This window comes from Arachis ipaensis, chromosome B4 (genome assembly GCF_059453495.1).
Source record: "Arachis ipaensis isolate K30076 ecotype BB chromosome B4, ASM5945349v1, whole genome shotgun sequence".
Taxonomy (NCBI): domain Eukaryota; kingdom Viridiplantae; phylum Streptophyta; class Magnoliopsida; order Fabales; family Fabaceae; genus Arachis; species Arachis ipaensis.
Genome location: NC_142439.1, coordinates 144,534,697 through 144,554,157, shown reverse-complemented (window position 1 = coordinate 144,554,157; position 19,461 = coordinate 144,534,697). Strand labels below are relative to the sequence as shown.

General features: G+C 30.1%; 1 protein-coding gene across 2 annotated transcripts; it reads right to left on the bottom strand.

Moving 5' to 3' along the window:
- Positions 1-5,905: 5,905 nt before the first annotated feature.
- LOC107635470 (agamous-like MADS-box protein MADS2) lies at positions 5,906-11,266 on the bottom strand. Of its 2 annotated transcripts, none has more exons than XM_016338945.3 (8): positions 10,734-11,266; positions 7,960-8,038; positions 7,816-7,877; positions 7,600-7,699; positions 7,275-7,316; positions 7,140-7,181; positions 6,903-7,051; positions 5,906-6,302 (listed from the first exon to the last, which is right to left on the bottom strand). In XM_016338945.3, the coding sequence occupies exons 1-8, from the start codon at positions 10,916-10,918 to the stop codon at positions 6,203-6,205; spliced, it is 759 nt and encodes a 252-aa protein (XP_016194431.1). In that variant the 5' UTR covers positions 10,919-11,266; the 3' UTR covers positions 5,906-6,202. The 2 variants fall into 2 exon arrangements, with proteins under 2 accessions (XP_016194431.1, XP_016194433.1); XM_016338947.3 differs by having other exon boundaries at positions 6,061-6,299; positions 10,734-11,210.
- Between the last annotated feature and the right edge of the window lie 8,195 nt (positions 11,267-19,461).

The window sequence follows — 19,461 nt, the reverse complement described above, 5'->3', positions numbered from 1 at the left end:
AGATTTCTAGCTTTCCAACAGTTCCAACATAGAATATATAGCAAGCAGTTATTGGTTCCAATTGTCACCACCAATTGAACGAATCTATTCCATCGTGGTGTTCCATCAAGACCAAAATTCAGTAATTGAATGGATGGGGAGACATAAACTCATAGAACTATTGGACCAAGCATCTCTTATAGCTGGACATTGCATAAGACAGTAAGGGATTGTTTCGTCCTCTTCTTGGCAACAGGGACACAGTGCTAGTGTTACAAAAAATTTCTCCGGTGAATCTGGGCTAGAAACGGGAGCCAACCATGGAGGCATTTTCAAATAAACAGTTTGATTTTGTGAGGGAGCTTCATCTTCCAAAGGTTGATCCAGGGGCTTTTTGCTGTATCTTAGTTGGACAGAGTTCAAGCGGATGGTGTAAGAATAGGTACGCCACTCTATAGCCTGATATTGTATCATACTTCTTTTGTTTGTTCAGTGTCCATTGGAGTGTGTCATCTCCACCTTCAATTTTCAAAGATAGAATTCTAGTTGAAATATCACTTGAAAAGATCTCTGTAATTAACGACGGATTCCAAATTCTTTCTTCAATAATCAGATCTTTTACTCTGGGAGCAACAATGGCCGAGTGTTGAACATTTATTGGTACAGTGAATGGATATGGGGGAGGCAACCATGGGTCATCAAACGTATGAATATTTATACCATTACCTATTCTCCAGGTAAGTCCCTTCTCCACCACATTTCTACCTTGCAAAACACTTCTCCATCCCCAAGAAGAGAGTGTTCCAAGTTTTGCATTTAGAATATTTTCATTTCTGAAATATTTACCTTTGTAAATTCTGGCCAATAGAGAATTAGAATGTGTTGCTATTCTCCAATACTGTTTGCCTAATAGAGCAAGGTTTTGAGCCTTAAGTTCTTTAAAACCAAAACCTGCTTCTTTTCTTGGGCGGGTCATAATGTCCCAAATGATCCAGGCCAGTCGTCTTTCGTTTTTTTTACCCACCAGAATTGAGTCAGTAAGGAGTAAATATCAGATATTAGACTGTTTGGTAATCTGAAGCAGGAGAGAGTGTAAATCGGGATGACCTCCCCAATTGCCTTTAATAAAACTAATATTCCCCTAGCAGATAATAGGTTACGCTTCCAACCTTGAATTCTTTTTTGTACCTTCTCCTTAACCATGTTAAAAGTGGCTCTCTTTGATCTATTAACAACAGATGGCAGTCCAAAATATTTATCTTGAGCTCCTATGTATGAAATGTTTAAGGAGGAGGCAGCCAAAGAGGAGTGTTATGACTGAAAAAAACTACAAACTTGCCAAGATTAACTTTCTGACCGCTGAAGCACTCGTACGTAGTTCATAAATCAAGGATATTTCCACAAACATTTGAATTAGTCTTACAAAAAAGAAAAGAGTCGTCTGCAACTAGAAGATGATTGACCTTAGGACAACGCCTGTTAATCTAAATGCCCTCAATGAGACTGTTTTGTTATGCTTTGTGTAGTAAGAAAGAGAGACCTTCTACACAAAATAAGAAAAGATAGGGAGAAATAGAATCTCCTTGACAGAGACCTCTTTGTGGTTTGAAAAAATCATAGGGTTATCCTTCCATAATCACAGAATAAGAAACAGTCGTCACTAGTTCACAAATCCAAATAATCCAAAGGGGATCAAATCCTATTTTCTCCAACGTAAACCACAAAAAATTTCACTCTACTCTGTCATAGACCTTACTCATATCCATTTTGAGGGTCATCTCATGTTCCAGACCTTGTTTTTTGTTCTTGAGGTAATGCATACATTCATGGGCAATTAAGATATTATCAGAGATTAGTCAGCCTTTAATAAAAGCATTATGAAAAGGGTTGATAAGTTTATGCATCATTCCTTGAAGTCTATAAACTATAACTTTAAAAATAATTTTATAAACTACAGAAGAAAGGCTAATTAGTCTCACCTGGGACATATCTTTATCATCTGGGACTTTTGGAATCAGACAAGTTTGTGTGTGGTTGAAACTTTTCAATATGCGACCTCCCGTAAAGAACCCGTTAACTGCCTGAAATACATCACCACTGACGATGTCTCAGTAATTTTGAAAGAATTTAGCTGTTATCCCATCATCTCCTGGGGCACTCTGAGGGTGAACACTGAAAGTAGCCCGTTTGACTTCCTCTATAGTAACCGGACGTCTAAGCCTTCGGTTCATGGAAGCTGTAACCTTAGGCTCGAAGTCAGTGAATAGTGGGCTTGGATCATTGTGACAAGAGGAGGAAATAGTATCTCGAAAATAAGATTCAGGCATTCAGCTACTGCCGCTATATCAGTATTTGAAGAAAGTAATTCACCATGGTTTTCGGTCAAGTGCCAGATTTTATTCCACGAGTGCGATTACGAAATTTCTGGTGAAAGTAACTAGTATTTTGATCTCCCGACTGAAGCCATCTGACCCTAGACTTCTCCTTCCAATATAATTCTTCAATATGGAGAACCTTTTCTAGTTTGCTTTCTAAATCTAAGATGATATTACCTCCATAGACCCCTGCTGCCCAAAGCTCCTCTAATTGAGATTGAAGAGAATCAATTTCCTCTTTAGAGTTCTTTCTATTAGACTGTTGCCATAAGACAAGATTGTGTCGACACTTCTTCAATTTTTGAAATAAAATAAACATGGGGCTGCTTTCTATTCTCTCCCTCTATATCTCATTCACAATCTGTCTTACCTCATCATTAGAACACCACCGTTCTTGAAATTTGAATCGCCGTTTAGTTCTCTCTATTTTCGGGCTTAAATCAGTGAGAAGAGGAGCATGATCAGAACCTGATTCAGAAAGCTGAAGAACAGTAGTATTAGGAAATAGTTGCTGCCACTCAGAACCAACCAGCACACGGTCAAGCCGTTCCTGAATTAAATCTGGACCAGATCTCTGATTTGACCATGTAAATGGTCTGCCTACCATTCCAATATCTATTAGAGAGCTGTCATTAAAGGCTTCGATAGAAGCTGCTGACTTCACTCCCCCGCCCACCTTTTCATTCTGGTTTGAAATAGCATTAAAATCACCAGTGATTATCACTCGTCCTTGAAATGCTTGAATAATAGGTTGAAGAGCCTCATACTATACCCGCCTACCTTGATCATGAGAGGTCAAATGAACTCCAATAATACCCCAAGAAACATTAGTGCCCACTTCCACCATCGAGGCCACAATGTAAAAGTTGTCATAACTAATAATCTGAACATTGTATCTCTCCTTCCATGCCAAAGTAAGGCCACCAGCAACTCCTGATGGATCCACAATGAACCAATCTTTGAAACCGCAAGATTTAAGCTGTGCTTCTACTTGTCGAGGTTGGTTTTTGATTTCACAGAGAAAAACAACCTCGGAAAAGTGGGATTTACAAATCCCTTTTAAATTGTGGATTATCAGGGGTCTCCCCAAACTCTGATAATTCCAAACTAGTAGTTTCATGGCTCCATGTGTTTCATTTGAAGCCTGGCACCCTCCACCGTCATAGCATCATTAGAATACTCCTCAAGACAGATTTTCTTCATATTTTCAACATTCTTCTTACCTCTATTCCTCCGCTTACTTCCTGCGAAAGACTCACGTGCCAAAATTTTCAAACTATGGCTCCTTTCTCTTTGTTTTACTTTTGTATTGGAGGCAGCAACTTGATTTGAAATGTTCATTGGAGAGGATATAGCAATTAATGTCTTAGGGAGAGATATATCAGGCGTGGCACTCTCTATTTCGTCCGAATCTCCCATTGTTTCCTTCCTTAGGCTTGAATCTCGTTTTTCCTTCAATTTTTTCTGGTTCCCAGTATGCTTAGACTAGAGAAGCTATCGAGTAGCCATGATGGCGGAGGCTTTTTCCTTGGCTGTGATTGTGTCTTATTTGCACTGGATTTGTTTGCATTACCAGCTTCTCCTTTCCTTTCCAATCATCTGCCTACCTGGTCTGCCCTTACCCATTCTCCAATTTTATCTTCCTTGAGTCTGTTCTGGGCTGTATCCTCAACAAAAATTTGGCAGGTTTTTTAATCATGTCCCAAATGAGCACAGTAGGTACAGAAAATACTGATTCTCTCATATCTGGTTCCTATCTCCATTAGTTTTTGCTCAGGATCAGCTAGTTTCAGGCAGTCCTTAATCCTTTTTTCTCCATTGATTTTCACTCTAGCCTTCAGGATGCGCGCCTCTCTACCTTTAATTTCAAAAAGATCAACTTCACTGATTGTACCTATACTCCCTCCAAGTTTTCGACCTACCTCCAGCGTTTTAAATTGCTCAGACAGACCCCAGAATTGAGACCATACGGGGAAGGTAGATATCACATTGCAGTTAGGTTTGCCAGATTGGTTCCGTCTATGGACATGCAGAACACAGTTTTTAAATAGTCAAGGAGCGCCTCGTTCTATCCAAATAACATTAGTTTCTAGATTTAAGAAAAATTGAAACTGGTTGGTGGCCTTTTTAACAACTCTAAAACCTACAAATTTGTTCCATATGGCATAGAGGGCATTCTCTATAGTACCAATGGAGAAAGGGCGGTCAACAAATATTCTGACTTTTGTGGCATGCGTGAATACCGTTAGAAATATCCTTATTAGCCAGAATAATCACGTCATCGTCATCACTTTCACTATCATGTCGATGAGGGTGTTGGGTCTTTCTTTGGACACTCATTGTAAAAATACAAAGACTTTGGATGAAATTAGAATATAGATAAGATAATAGATTTAGATGAGAGTAGATGGGGTGGAAGAAAAGAAGAAAAGTGATATATGCTGGGTGAAATTGATTAAAAGAAAGAAGGAAGAACCCTAATAGGGCGTTATAGAAACCCTAGCAGAGCACATTAGGAACCCTATTAAGAGAGTACTAAGAGTAACATACTAGTATTTTAGTGCGTAGCTCATTCTTAAACGTTATTGGCTAAATAAGAAGAACTACAATTTTTTTAATTAAATAAATCTTAGTTATTTATTTATTATATTTAAATTTAAAATTTAAAATTTTGAATTTAGAATTTAAGATTTTTATTTTTTATTTTTATTTTTATCTTTAGTAGCAATTAATGTTTAAGTACTTGTTTAAATGTTATTAAGTTGTTAGAATTTTTTTTAAATGTATTTAGTAAAATTTTAATAGTAAAAATAAAATTACTAGAAAATTAAAAAAAAAACATCTTTTTTTTCTAAGCTACCACATACTTTTTTTAAAAAATCTTTTTAAACTTCAAATTTTTTTTAACATAATAAATAAATAAAAAAATATTTTTATATTATTGTACCTAAATATAATTGCTAAATAAAAAACTATTTTTACATAAGATATCTAAATACAAAATTACCTTTACTTTGCTAAATAAAAAACTATTTTCACATTAAAATTTACTTATTTTTTGGTCCTCCAGTGAGTATCAAACCCGAAAGAGATGGTTAAGGGACACAGACGCTCATCCATATGTGCACGTTGGTAAAATTTGCTTATTTAGTCTTTTATTTCTTTCCTTCTAATCTCTTTTTTTTTTTGGATTTCATTAACAAACAATAACTAGATTCCTTATTTTTGGTTTCTAGTTTATGAATGGGCTATAATGAGTGGATTTTTTCAGATAAGCCCAACAAGCCTTGGGCATATTTCGGCCCACCTGGGTCCACTCTGGCTTATTGTTTCCCATCCTCTCAAACATATCCGCAACGATAAAAAAAAAATCACACACAAAATAAATAAATAAATACTATCCCTAGATAAAGTTTGCCAAAATTGAAATCTACAAAAAATGAGATAAATTAAGGAAAAATACTAATCATCTAGAAAATAGAAAGGAATTGTGCAAGAGTAGTCAATTATGCCCAACACATACACATGGTACATATTTCTAACTTAGTCACAAAAAAAGAGCTTCAAAGATACTCAAATATTATAATTAAAAATCTTAGAATATGCCATATTAGGAGTCTATGGCTAATTGTTCAATAGTTTGATGAAGTGAGTCATAACTGTCTGTTTTATAGTAGCAAAATCAAAATAACACTAGAAAAAAAAAAAAGTACAATCAACATTTACACATTGCCATGACCAAATAAAGAAGCATTTGGCTTTAATTTTCCACCCTCCTTTTTTTGTGAGGTGTTTTTTTCTTTTGGCTTTTTCTTTTAATGTTGCAAAAGGTGAATATAGTGATGAGCTCAAAGCATCCATCCAGGGATAAAACCACTCACTTGTTGAGCTTGAGTTGTTGTAGCAGTTATCTGATCTGACCCTACCCCATTGTACCTATAGTCACTGCTGCATAATTACAACACAAACATTTTAGAACATTATTTTATTTAAATAAAACTAATTCAAATTTGATGCATTTATATCTAAATAGTATACACATCAACAATAAACAATAACAATAACAAAGTTTTATTATCTCATATGATGAAGTCAGTTAGTTGTATGAATCAAATGGTATCATTTATATCATGTTTAGAGAATATTTTTCATCTTAAAAAACATAATTTATGATCCTAATAAATTAGAATGCATAATTTTCTATCCTAATAAAGATATATATGAGAGTATTCTTGGAGTACCGTATTTATACTTAAATTATAGAAATATTATTAATATAATATTTTTATGTATATCTAAATTATTTATTAATAAGTTAAGACTTTGTTATTGTTATTTATTGTAGATACATCAACGATAAATATTTTAAAATAAAAAAAATAAAAAAACAAATCATATATTAAAAAATTATATTAAATATATTTATTTATCTAAATGACTGATCAACTCATTCATCATCTATTATTAGATTCTACGCGGCGTTCGATGTATAACAAGTATAACAAATATTTTTTTATTATATTGATTAATGTTTTAATTTATTGTTACCCAATCTGCAAAGTGGGGTTGCATTCCAGAGGTTGGAAGAAGCCTTGAGAAGAGTGAGCATTATGTGGAGCAGCATATTGATGCATACTTTGATCACCAGCTTCCCATGATTGCTGCCTATATTGATTCCTTGAATTGATTTCATCCAGCTATTTAACAAATTGTAAACATGAATTTCATCATCATCTTCTATAAAAGATAGATTATTAGTGTGAACAATGGTATGAATTAAGTTACCTTCATGCTCAAGGTTCTGTTGACATCTACCAAGATCTGCTCCTGTAATAGAAATCAATAGTTTAAAAATTGTTAATCACATGTAATAAAGATGCAAAATTCATTAGCTTGTGTCAGAAGCATGTATGTATGTACCTTATTTTGAAGATCAGTTAATTGATCCAGCATAAATTGTGTCTGAGAAATAATGCAATATTTCAAGAAGTGTAAGATAACCAAAAAAATCACATGAACATTTAAAACTTAAAGTAATGAGTTTCTTAATCAAGAGCAAGTCCTAATTCAACATTATGACTCTTTAATTTCAATTCCAAATACAGCAAAATTCTCTAAGAAAATTTTGACGTATAATCAGTTAGTCAAGATTTAGTGTCACTATATTTCATAATTGTTGCCATTTTTATACATAATGAACATTGCTATTAGCAAATTTCTTACACAAATTATGACTTTATTATACCTTTGTGGATCTCACTTGCTTCAGAGAAGAATCCAATTGCCTTTCAAGTTGCTCAAGATCTTTGGTACCCAATGGACCCAAATCTTCCCCTAGAAGATTTCTGCAGCAAGAGAGAATTAACAAAATATAGCTGATTCAATTAGTACAATAATTATGAAAAATATGAAAATTTTAATATTTTATAATTAAGGAGTTGTTTATATATGTAAAACTCACCTTTGAGTCCTTTGAAGAGATTCAAATCTTGCTTTCAGCTTCAAGTACTCACGATAGCTATTCTGTTACAAAAGAAAATAACAAATGAAAAAATATAAAATTGAAATATATAATGATCATAGAAATAGAAATTTAAATATATACCTCAAGTTCTTTGGCAGGCTTGCTAACTTCCACAGCACCATAACTGCACTTCTGATACCTCTCGAGTGTTTTGAGCATGCTGAATTTCAAGAAACACAAAAGAGGTAACATTAAATGATCAACTATTATCTTCATAATCATCGTAAGAATGAAGTGAACTTAAAATATTAGTAGCAAGAATGGTTTGATGAATTTCAGCAATATTATTGAATATCTTCTCCCAAAAATCTGTGTAACAAAACAAATGTATCATAGTTTATTCTTGAGAACAATAAAAACAATATCTAACTATTTGTAGCACTACTAAACAAACAAACTTTTCAAAATACTTTATTATAATATTTTCCAATAAAAAATATAAGATCAAAAGTGATTATTAACGTAATTAGATAGCATGATATATATATGATTTCTAAATATCAAGTAAAGGTATTTTATAAACAAGGATCTTTTTATTTGTTAGGGTAAAATTTGTAGGGCACTTCACCAACACAAACCAGCACACTCTTCGTTTCTTGGTGTTTCAGATTTAATTGTTCTTCTTCTTTTTCATATTGGTGGACTTCAAAGACTCAATTATATATATTACAACTTGGATTGCAACACTATGATTTCACTCAAAATCTATAACTCATAGATCATTGCCCCATCAAATCCAAGTTATAACCCACTCTTCTTTAAACCAATTAAATGCCCTAATTGGTTTAGCTACTATTTTTTTTTTAACTATACTAATATATACCAAAATTAGTTATTAGCATAGATTAATATAAATTAAAATATAAAATACACATTAAAAATAAATTAAACTATACATATATTTATACATAATATTTGATAATTAATTTTTAGTGTGCACATAATATTTTTTTATTTTTAGGATAGAGTACATGTTTTAAGTGATTGTAATCAATGGAGGAACTGAGGAAGAAACTAAAGCAGTAAGATGCAATATTCATTCAAGTTGTGGATGAAATTTGCAGGATAAAATTGTAATCAATGTTTTATTTGAAAATTAAAACGAAGATAAGAATAAACAAATTATGTTTACATAAACTTGTGCCATAATCATGGAAAAGTTAATCCTAGCTTTTTGCTATATTAAGAAGGGCACCTTATTTTGCTGGAAATTAATTAATTAGATTAGGCTTATGCTTAGTACATAGATAGTTGGATATTTATCACTAAACATGCTAAGTAATATTATATATTTTGGTGTAAATACTAATGTTAACAATCAAATCATGCCAGTTAATGTCCTATCCACCGAAAGAACAATTATCCAAGATAAAAACAACAAACAAAAATAATAAAGTAATGAAATTTAATTCAAAAGGTTCTTCAGTTCATCCTCCCTAGTCTATTTGATGTCTTTGATATCGAATATCTAACTAGGCATAGCTTCATCTTGATTCAAAGAGAAAAAAGCATTCAAAAATTTTGTACAAAGAAGCAAGAAATAAATTTGTATAGAATTCTGCTTATAAAAAATTTGTTAAAAATATAAATGTAAAAGATTTTTATATCATTTATATATTTAATATTAACAAAAATTTAAAAAAATTATATTTTTCTAAAAAAAAGTATATTTAAATTAATTAAAAAAAAAACATTTGTGTGTCTTCAATTCTTCCTACCAGCTTTCTGGTAATGAATTTCAGTGAGTACCATCTTTATGCTTTATTTGCCACTTCAACTTCAAGACTTATATATATATAAACTATTTCATAGATATTGTGGATTAATGGTATTAAAACACAAAGGGTGAGGTATATACATAAATATGTAGAATGTTACATGGAAATAGATTTGAGATCAGGCAAAAAAGGGGCATTAAAAGTTTGGTCAAGGAAAAAATGAAATTATAACTTGGAAGAGCTGAAATAGTAGTCAAAGATTTTTACCCTTAATTACCGAAAAGGTTTTTTTATAATTATTTTTTTATTTTTAATAAATAATTGCAAATTAATCACTTACTCTGTCTCTCTCTCCCTCTTTCTCCCTCTTTTCTCTTCAAATGTAGTAAAAATAATTTAAATAAAAAGATCATATAAATTTTTTTTTGAGCTGGTCAAAACACTTCATTAACATTTGATGCTTCAAATTAAAAAAGAAATTGCTTATAAAAATTTCATTTCAAGACATTAGTGTTAAGTGCTAACTCTCTTAGCTACTAATAGCCAAACTTCCAACAAAAATAAACAAAAGCAAAATACTAACAAACTAAAATAAAATGGAAACTAAAACAAAAAATAAGGTTAATTGGCCAGGTGAAATTAAAGCAAAAATCTTGATCTAACACTTGCTGCTTAGTATGAAAAGTTAGATTTTAAATAGGAAAAAAAAAGTCAAACCCAAAAAAAAGTGACAAAAAAAAGCTAGTAGTCAACAATGAACAAAAATCATCTAACACAAAAAGTAACCGTACAAGTACACAAGATTATCAGATAAATATATATACTAACCAGATCATGTACTATATTACCAGATCTGATACATCTAACAACATTACACTCTAAATATGAAATCAAATTCTCTCAAGAAATACATAAGAGCTTATAAGCTGAACCCCCACAGAAAAATTACAAAAATAATCATATTATTATATTAAACAAAAAAAAAACAAAAAACAAAGACAAGTAGATAACCATTCCTCCAATCAAATCAAGCAAATCCCAGAAAATCAAAAAACAAAAAATGAACATATATTAGCAAAGAACAAGAGTAGATCTCATCATAATAAAGAGATGAAAGAAGAAAAGAAAGATGAATACCTAGAGCTGCTACAAAACTCATAGAGTTTTCCTCTGTTGGAGAAGATGATGAGGGCAACCTCAGCATCACAAAGAACAGATAACTCATAAGCTTTCTTGAGAAGACCATTCCTTCTCTTTGCAAATGTGACTTGCCTGTTTATCTTGTTCTCTATCCTCTTCAACTCAACTCTTCCCCTTCCCATAACAAATTAAAATTAAAAATCCCCCCTTTAATTTCTATCTTTCTTTTTTGTCACTTATATTTATATATTGTTTCTATTTCTATCCAATATCTATCTGTTTCTTCCCTCACTTTTTTCTCTCCTTTCCTTCTCCTCTTGTTGGGGTTGCCTGATGGTGCTTCTTTTCAGACCAGTACCCAAGTGCAACCAAATTTGTGAAAAACAAGAGAAAGTTGGATACTTATTCAAGTTGAAACTTGAAACCCTAGTGAGAGAATTATAAGAGGAAAGAGCATGGACCAGAGAGAGAAATCTGATCCAAAAAGCATATTGTGATGAGTTTTTTTTATCTTGTATTGTCTTGTTTACATCTACTATCTCTTCTAACTTAGCTTTTTCTATTTTAGTCCACATGTTTTATTTGTACATACACCAAAAAAAAAATTAAAAATTAAAAAATTATAGAATAAATATAGGGAGCCAATGACCTAAGCGTACAATGTGTACAATGGAAGTTTATGAAGTATTAGAGATATGACCATTAGTGTTACATTGTCCTATCAGGTTACGCTTTTGGGATGAGTAGTTTCATGATATGGTATTAGAGTTCTAGATTCGATCCTTGGTGAACCCCTAAATCAGCTAAGCTTTTGGAATAAGTGGTTTTATAATATGAGATGTTTATTATCTCTGGTATCCGGATGATTATTTTGGATAGTATGAGTGATGTTCATTTTATTTATGGACCAAAAATTTAGTCCATTATACACATTGTACGCTTAAGCCATTAGCTCCCTAGCAGTACTCTTAAATTATTAAAATAATTCCTAAAATTTAGGTTGTATATTGATTTAATTTTTTAGATTCTAATTGTAATTTAAATACTATAATAGTCTGTCATATTTTTTTAATAATGATAAAGAATGCCGAACTAACATTATAAAATTAATACAATATTATTTTTTATTTTTTTTATCATAAGATTTTTTTAACAAAAATTCAAGTATAATTATTTTTATATAAAATTAATAATTAAAAATCGTTAAATAATAATTCAATCAACTTTACATAAAAATATTAAAAAATTTTTAAGTGTGCTGTCATATCGGTGTTTCATTAATTTTTAATCGTTGATATTAATTATAAAAATATATATAATATATAATTAAGATCAATAATTAAAAATTATTTATACACTAGTACGACGGTACACTTGAAAATCTTCCAAAAATATTTACCGATGAGTTTTCTTCTTTTTAAGTTCCAATCTGAAAGAGAGAAAAATAATAACTGGGTGGGGCTTATTAGGGTTATAGGTACTTTCTATTTTCATGTAAAGTTCTTTTTCCCATGCTTTTTCATGTTAAGCTATTTTTGGAAAGAATACATGTTAAGCAAGCGCATACATGGCGCGTGTAAAACACCCCCACCATGTTTACCGTTGTTTGTGGCGCGTGGTGAGGTACGTGTTATGTTGTATCGTTTGGCATGTCATTTTCCACTCTCTCTCCTCTTCTTCTTCTTGTATTTGTATAGAGGCATGAGTATCAAAACTTCGTCACATACCTTAAAATGGATCTACACACGTGTCACTTTATTAATGGATTACATAGTTGCATTAGTTCTGTTTCATGCAAGTTAATAATGAGATCAATAAAGAAAACAATGTTTTAGTGATTGTGTCATTTGTATGGTGGGAAATTAAAACGGTGAGTGAAGTGATTCCAGCTTCAGTAGTGATGTAATGCACTGCAGTCACTTTTTTTCACTCAGTCATTCTTAAATTTTAGAGTGCAACCAATTTAGGTCAATTTATTTAATCTGTTTAAATAAATATTAAAAATTTAAATTTAGTTTTGTGTTTAATAAAATTTGGATTTATAATAAATTTTTAAACTAATTTTACTAATCCACTTAAATAAATATTAGGAATTATTAACATGTTGGATCGAAATATACCGTGGATAAAATAAAAAAATTGTAAATTGTAAAATTTTAAACAAAAATAAATGATAAAACAGATTTTAATTATTATTTTTGAGATATATAGATCATTTTTCACTCAAAGCTATATGGTTTTGAAGGATCAAATAACCTGTTTTCATAAAAAGAAATATTATTTTCAGCTAAAAACTATCTGTATCTTAAAAGTAAATAATTGTGGTTATTTTTATTTTTTGTTAAAATTTAACAGGTCTTTAAGAAAAATATACAAGATTAAATTAGATACTTACTCTTAAATTGGTGCGAAAATTACCTGACTTGGGTTTGAATTTTATTATTGACATGAGAATTATTTTGATAAATAATTTAATATAAGCATTTACATATGTGTGTCTAACGAATTTAAAGGTATATTTTCTGTAAATAAAATAATTGATGTTAAATTTATTTAAATTTTTAAATTAAAAAAATATAATTGTTGTGACTGTACTGTTGATGCTTGAAAATTGTTTAGCAGGATATTTTACGGTGAATTATTAATTCTTATATATATATATATAGGTTGGAATCTTTTGGAGAAATAATAATAGAGGGAGAATTCAAGTGTATACAACACTAATAATTCTACTGGTTTGAAAGAACATTTTCTAGCACCTATCACCTCTTATGCCTAAGCTATGATGAAGTAAATTAATTTCTTATTAGCTGCAGGAAATTAAATTATTTAGGAAATTGCACCTAATTATTTGTAGAGCAGTAGTTATGCACTAAATTATATACCTTCGATCATGTTATTTATTTTCTGAATATGTTTTAATTTACATTATATATACACACTGGAAAAAAATTAGAAAAAATAACATGGGTTTCTGTTTTATTATATTAATTATTAAAGTCATTAAACATTTTGTCAATATATATATAACACGACAAAGCTGTACCTATGTATCAGCTTTTAATTTATTTAAACATTCTTACAATTATTCTTTTATCTTATTGTGTGTACCTATGAGTTTTTAATTTGAACACCCTGGGGATTTATCCTCTTGTTAATTTTTGAGCTACGTACTAATCATTCCTTATTAGTATTTTTATTCAGCGTGGTAAAGGATATATAGTGTGTAATTGCGTTTGTCTCATGATATGGAAACAATAGGTAATGATTAAAACACTACTTTTATGTAAAACAAAGGAATAATGATACCACGTTATTAGAGAAGTAAATATTATTAGGGGTGTTCATGGATCGCATTATATTTGTAAATTTATGATAATTATTTATATTTAATCTGTATTGTAAAGTCTTACGTCGGTTGGATAGGAAAACGAAGCATGTTTTATAAGAGTGTAAATACTTTTCCTTAGTATGACGCGTTTTGATGAGTGTGAGAGTTTCATCTATCATTTTTATCGTCAAAGACAAAACCATAAGACCTTGTGAGTTGCAAATCTACACTAAATTATAAATAAATAATATAATTATTTTATGTTTTACTTTAATTAATAATCATTATTTATATATATTCTATTATTTTATTTTTTGTTATTTAAGAAAAGTTGATTTAATAATATTTAAGAATAAATATATTTAAAAAAATAAAAAAAAGATTTTATTGATTTTTTTATAAAAATAAACTTTTTAATATATTTTTTATTTTTTAGATATATCCGATATCTGATGTACAGATCAAATTGGATTATCAAATTTAAACATAAAAAGTGTGGATATTATATCGGATTCGATGAATTTAATGCAAATTAGATCTAGATATCCAATTTTATCCGCGAACACCCCTAAATATTAATCATCACTACTTTGTGGTAATTAACGAAATGGCAACCACACATCAGCTAAATAACCATCTTTGTTCAACTTAATTAGAAAAACCCTTGTTTGCTAACATGAATGGTGAATAATTGAATACCAAGATCATATTGGAAAAATATCATTTCCAAGCTGCATTTCCATATAAACTGAGTGAATTATTATGCCAACTCATAGTCTATTATTTTCTTTTTTAACTTAGACATTTTGGAATTTGGATGCTATACAAACCAACCTAGCTAGTTGCCATTTCTTGTAGCTATGGTGCCGTCATTAATTATACCAAAACTATACCCTATCTCTAAAAATAAAATAAAAATAATAAAAAGAAGAAATGCCAATAATTTGGATACTTCTGCCCAAACCACAGTGATACTAATACTCTAACAGTATAGATTGTTTAGGGTAGCTGCAAAAACATGTACGGTTAGGTCAAATTAAAGGAGATCAGAAGTAATTTTGGATTTTAGGGTTTGGGTTATAACTACCTCTAGTTAATACCCCTAACAAAAACATTATCTTAATTTTGTATTTCTATTTATTTATTTTTTCTTTTCTTTAGTCTTGCTATATAATAAGGTGGAACCTAATATGCAGTAAATTTTACGGAAAATTGATAATTAAGAATCGTTAGATAAAAATTTAATTAAATCATTTAACAATTCTCAACTAACAACTTCATGTAAAATTGACTGCACCTGAGTTTCACATATTAATATAATAAGTATTTTGAATAAAGATTTAATTTAAAAGTTTAATATTAATGTACTAGTATTATAAAATATTTTTTATATAATCGTATAATTATATTTTTTTATAATTATTTTTTATTAATATAATATTATCTAAATTGATATACATAACTATTTTATTACATTATATTCTTAATTTAAAACACTCGTTAAGAATACTTTTTATGAAATTATTTTTAATATGGAAATGGAGATGGTGTTTTGGTTAAATATTGATATTTGAAGTGTATTACAGCACGTATTGGCTAATATATTGCCACGTGTTACAACACGCCCCTCACGTGTTGCAACACGCCCCCACGTGTTGACTTCTCACCTACAAAATCCACCTATCTGTAATTACACCAAATAATCCCATTTCCACAAAAAACACCAATATTTTTTCTATATAAAAAAAATCAGCGATACTTTTAAGTTAAAAACTTATAAAATAGTAAATGTAATGAAAATTTAGTCTTTTATTTTTTTATATTTTTTTTATAATAAAAAAGTGGCATCATCTGATGACAACATTTGAATTCAGATGTTCATCAATTTCCAATGGTCTTGAGGGTGCAATAATAGGAAAGAAGTGTCACAGCAGAAACGTGTCGAGCTACTATTGGTCTATATGTACAGTGCCAGGTGACGCAGCCTGCTCATCAATTGATGGATGTAAAAGCCTTGCAGGAGGAAAAAACGACGACGTAGAATCGACAAACAAATAATAAGCCTTAATTAATATAATTTTAAAATAATTTTCTTCATTTAATTATTAGCGATTTTCTCTTGACTGTGAAACACTGCTGATGATGAAATGATAACTCCATAGTCCATTCACAGCTCATTAATCTCTCTGACTATCGATCTATCCCTGTCCTATTCCATTTCCATAAAAAAAAAAGAGAGAAAAAGATACACAACGACTTAATATAGATAAGAAAAGAATGTTTCTATTGTTGCTTTAGGTTTTTTAACTTTAATTTTGATGAGATAAAAAATTAAGGACAAATTAGGTAATTAAATAAAGTAGATTTTAAAATATCCAAATACAATAATTAAAAATTGGTTATGTTTTAGTCTTACAACTAATTTATATAAATCACTACATAGTGGTTCAATTTTTTGGATACGTAACTGTGTGTGTTGTGCATGGTTATAGAAGTGGGTGGTGCTAGACATGAATGTAGGGACAATTTTGTTTGAACTATAAAGTGAAAAAAATGGATTGTCTGATTTTTTTATTAAACAAATTAAGAACACAAATCGAAAGGTCCGATTTGTACTTTTATTTTTTTTTATTTTGAAAACAAAAATAGGATGGTCCGATTTTACTATTATTTTTTTTTAATTATCTAAAACACAAATCGGACGATCCGATTTGTGTATTGCAAATTTTTTTAATTTTTTAAATACAAATCAAAAAGTCCAATTTGCTCTTGACACCACAATTACGTAAAGTAGGGGCGTACATGGGCCGGGTGAAACTGGGTTTGGTGTGACCCAGACCCGACCCGAAATATATACCGGGTCTATTTTTAAGACCCGAACCCGACCCTAGACCCGATGAAACCTATACACTTTCGGGCCACGATTATACCGGGTAAAAATCGGGTGAAAACCGGGCCGTTAACATTATATTACCTTGATACCTTCTTGTAAGTTAGCATGTAAAAATATCCAAATTTTCAAGACTCCAATCATTATTTGACATGGTAAAATTCACTTATAAATATATACTAAGAACTAACTCTTCTCTAAAATTAAAGCATAACCATAATCAATACTAATATTGTCTAATAACACCAAATATTTAAATCAATACAAATAACACAAGATTATGCATTAGTCTAAAGTCTTATGCATTTTAAACATAAAATATTAACTTATAGTCTTATATATAATGACTAATAACACAAAATATTAAGGTTTACAACACTTAAATTTCACATAATAATAGCCATCATCCATCACTAATAACACAAAATATTAATTATATATGATGACCGGGCCACCGGGCCGATTTCGGGTGACCCAAGCTATGGCCCGGACCCGACCCGAAATTATGACCGGGTCTATTTTCGAGACTCATACCCGGCCCTAGACCCGATAAAATCACACCAAATTAGCCCCTAAAGTGTTCGGGACCGGGCCGGGTCTTCGAATCGGGCCGGGCCATGCACACCCCCTAACGTAAAGCACCCATACACTCCATAATTGCATCCTACACTACTTTCCCTTCCATATCTAAATTAAAAGTGCTATATGGTGTAGAGTTTTTAAAATTTAAACAAAAACTATTATATAAATCTACTTGTTGGCAAGGTTTACAAAGTTTTTATAATGTTACAATATAAACAGCGAAAGAATACAAAGGTTTGTTATGTTATGTTTTAGTTTGTGTATAAATTGTGACATTTTAGAGCGGTTTATGTTTAAATTTTGAAATTTTTATACCCTGTAATAGTTTATATAGATTAATTATAAGACAGAAATGTAACCAATTTTTAATTATTGTATTTGAATAATTTTAAAATCTACTTTATTTAATTATGTAATTTGTTTTGAACAAATTTAATAATTTTTGTATAAAATTATATAGTTTTGTTGTTTCTATATTTATATGTGTTGCTTTTCTAAATAAGTTTATGTTTTTTCTATACTAGTCATGTTGGTTGTTTCCAAAAGCATTGGAACATCTTCCAATTAAGCACATGGCTAGCTTATTAGCTTGTCACTCTCTTGCATGAGGGAAATAAGTTAAAAGGTTGTAGTATATGTGTGCTTGTGTGTTCACTTCAAGTTAAACCATTTAATTTCTAAATTGATTATTATGACTAATGAATATTTGTTAAAGCATTTGCTCTCAATTTGATTCAACATGCTATATTTATATATCAATCAATGATTTTAGCAAATTAAATGCAATGACATATATACATTATACTATGATTCCATTATAAGCCAATAATCCACACATACCCAAAGGCCATGTGCATGATTTTGACTATCTTTCCAAAAGTGCAAGAGACTACTATTCCCATTGCATACATCATAAATTTTTGGTTCAAGCAAGAACTATATATATTTTTTATTTATTTATTTTTCATAAACTAGTCAAGGTGTTTAATAGAAAAAATTTAATAGCTCAAAAGATTTAAAATTTTTACTAGTGATAACTTTAACCAATGCCTTAAGAAAACTTGTTTGCATAGCTTTATTTATTTATTTATTTATTGTACTAAGGGTTATTACTTAAACTTCTAAAAGTAAATTATTATATGAACTTAAAATGACATAAACCTGGATCACTATAGTATTGAAAGCTATGAATATATATGATATCGGTTAAATGATTTGACCTATGATTCACAGATACTGACACGGGCACGGGACATGATACAACACAGGACACGCCGACACACGAATTTTAAAATCTTACATGACACGGGGATACGCATATATATAAAATATAAAGTATTTTTTAGATGAATTGTAATGATATTTTATTAATATTAAAATATAAATTAAAATTTTTAATTATTTTTAATATCTTATTTTAATTATATCAAGTATTTAAAATATTTTTTTGTTTTAATAAATAATAATATATACTATATCTAAATTTATTTTAAGAATAAGACTGGACACGCGAATACGCGATGGTATTTAGGTGTGTCCAGGCGTGTCCGGTAAAGAATTTTTTATTTTTTATTAAGACACGGTTGGACACAGCACACACATGTGTCGGACGAGTGTCGGTGAGTGTCGTGTCCGAAATGTGTCCGACACGCATACACGATAATTCAGGGAAGTGTCCGTACTTTATAGGATTTGACTAAATTTTCATCTAATAATTTCAGTTATCAACTTGATATAAACTTGAGTTTTCACGTTAACAAAAAGTCGAAAAAAAAGTTGATTTGCCTAATCCTATCATTTTTTAAGACTTCAAATGTCAAATCCTAATTAAAAAAAAAAGTGTAGTAAAAAGACTGTCGTTGCTTGATAATTAAATAGTTCCCATATATATACATACAACTAGCAAACAAGATACAAGAGGG

Excerpts from the sequence above, each read along its gene's own strand:
- LOC107635470 (XM_016338945.3), bottom strand. The coding sequence starts at position 10,918 with ATGGGAAGGGGAAGAGTTGAGTTGAAGAGGATAGAGAACAAGATAAAC. Across the intron at positions 8,039-10,733 it reads GAGTTTTGTAGCAGCTCTAG|CATGCTCAAAACACTCGAGA; the intron begins GTATTCATCTTT and ends CTTGAAATTCAG. Across the intron at positions 7,052-7,139 it reads ACAGAACCTTGAGCATGAAG|CTGGATGAAATCAATTCAAG; the intron begins GTAACTTAATTC and ends TTTGTTAAATAG.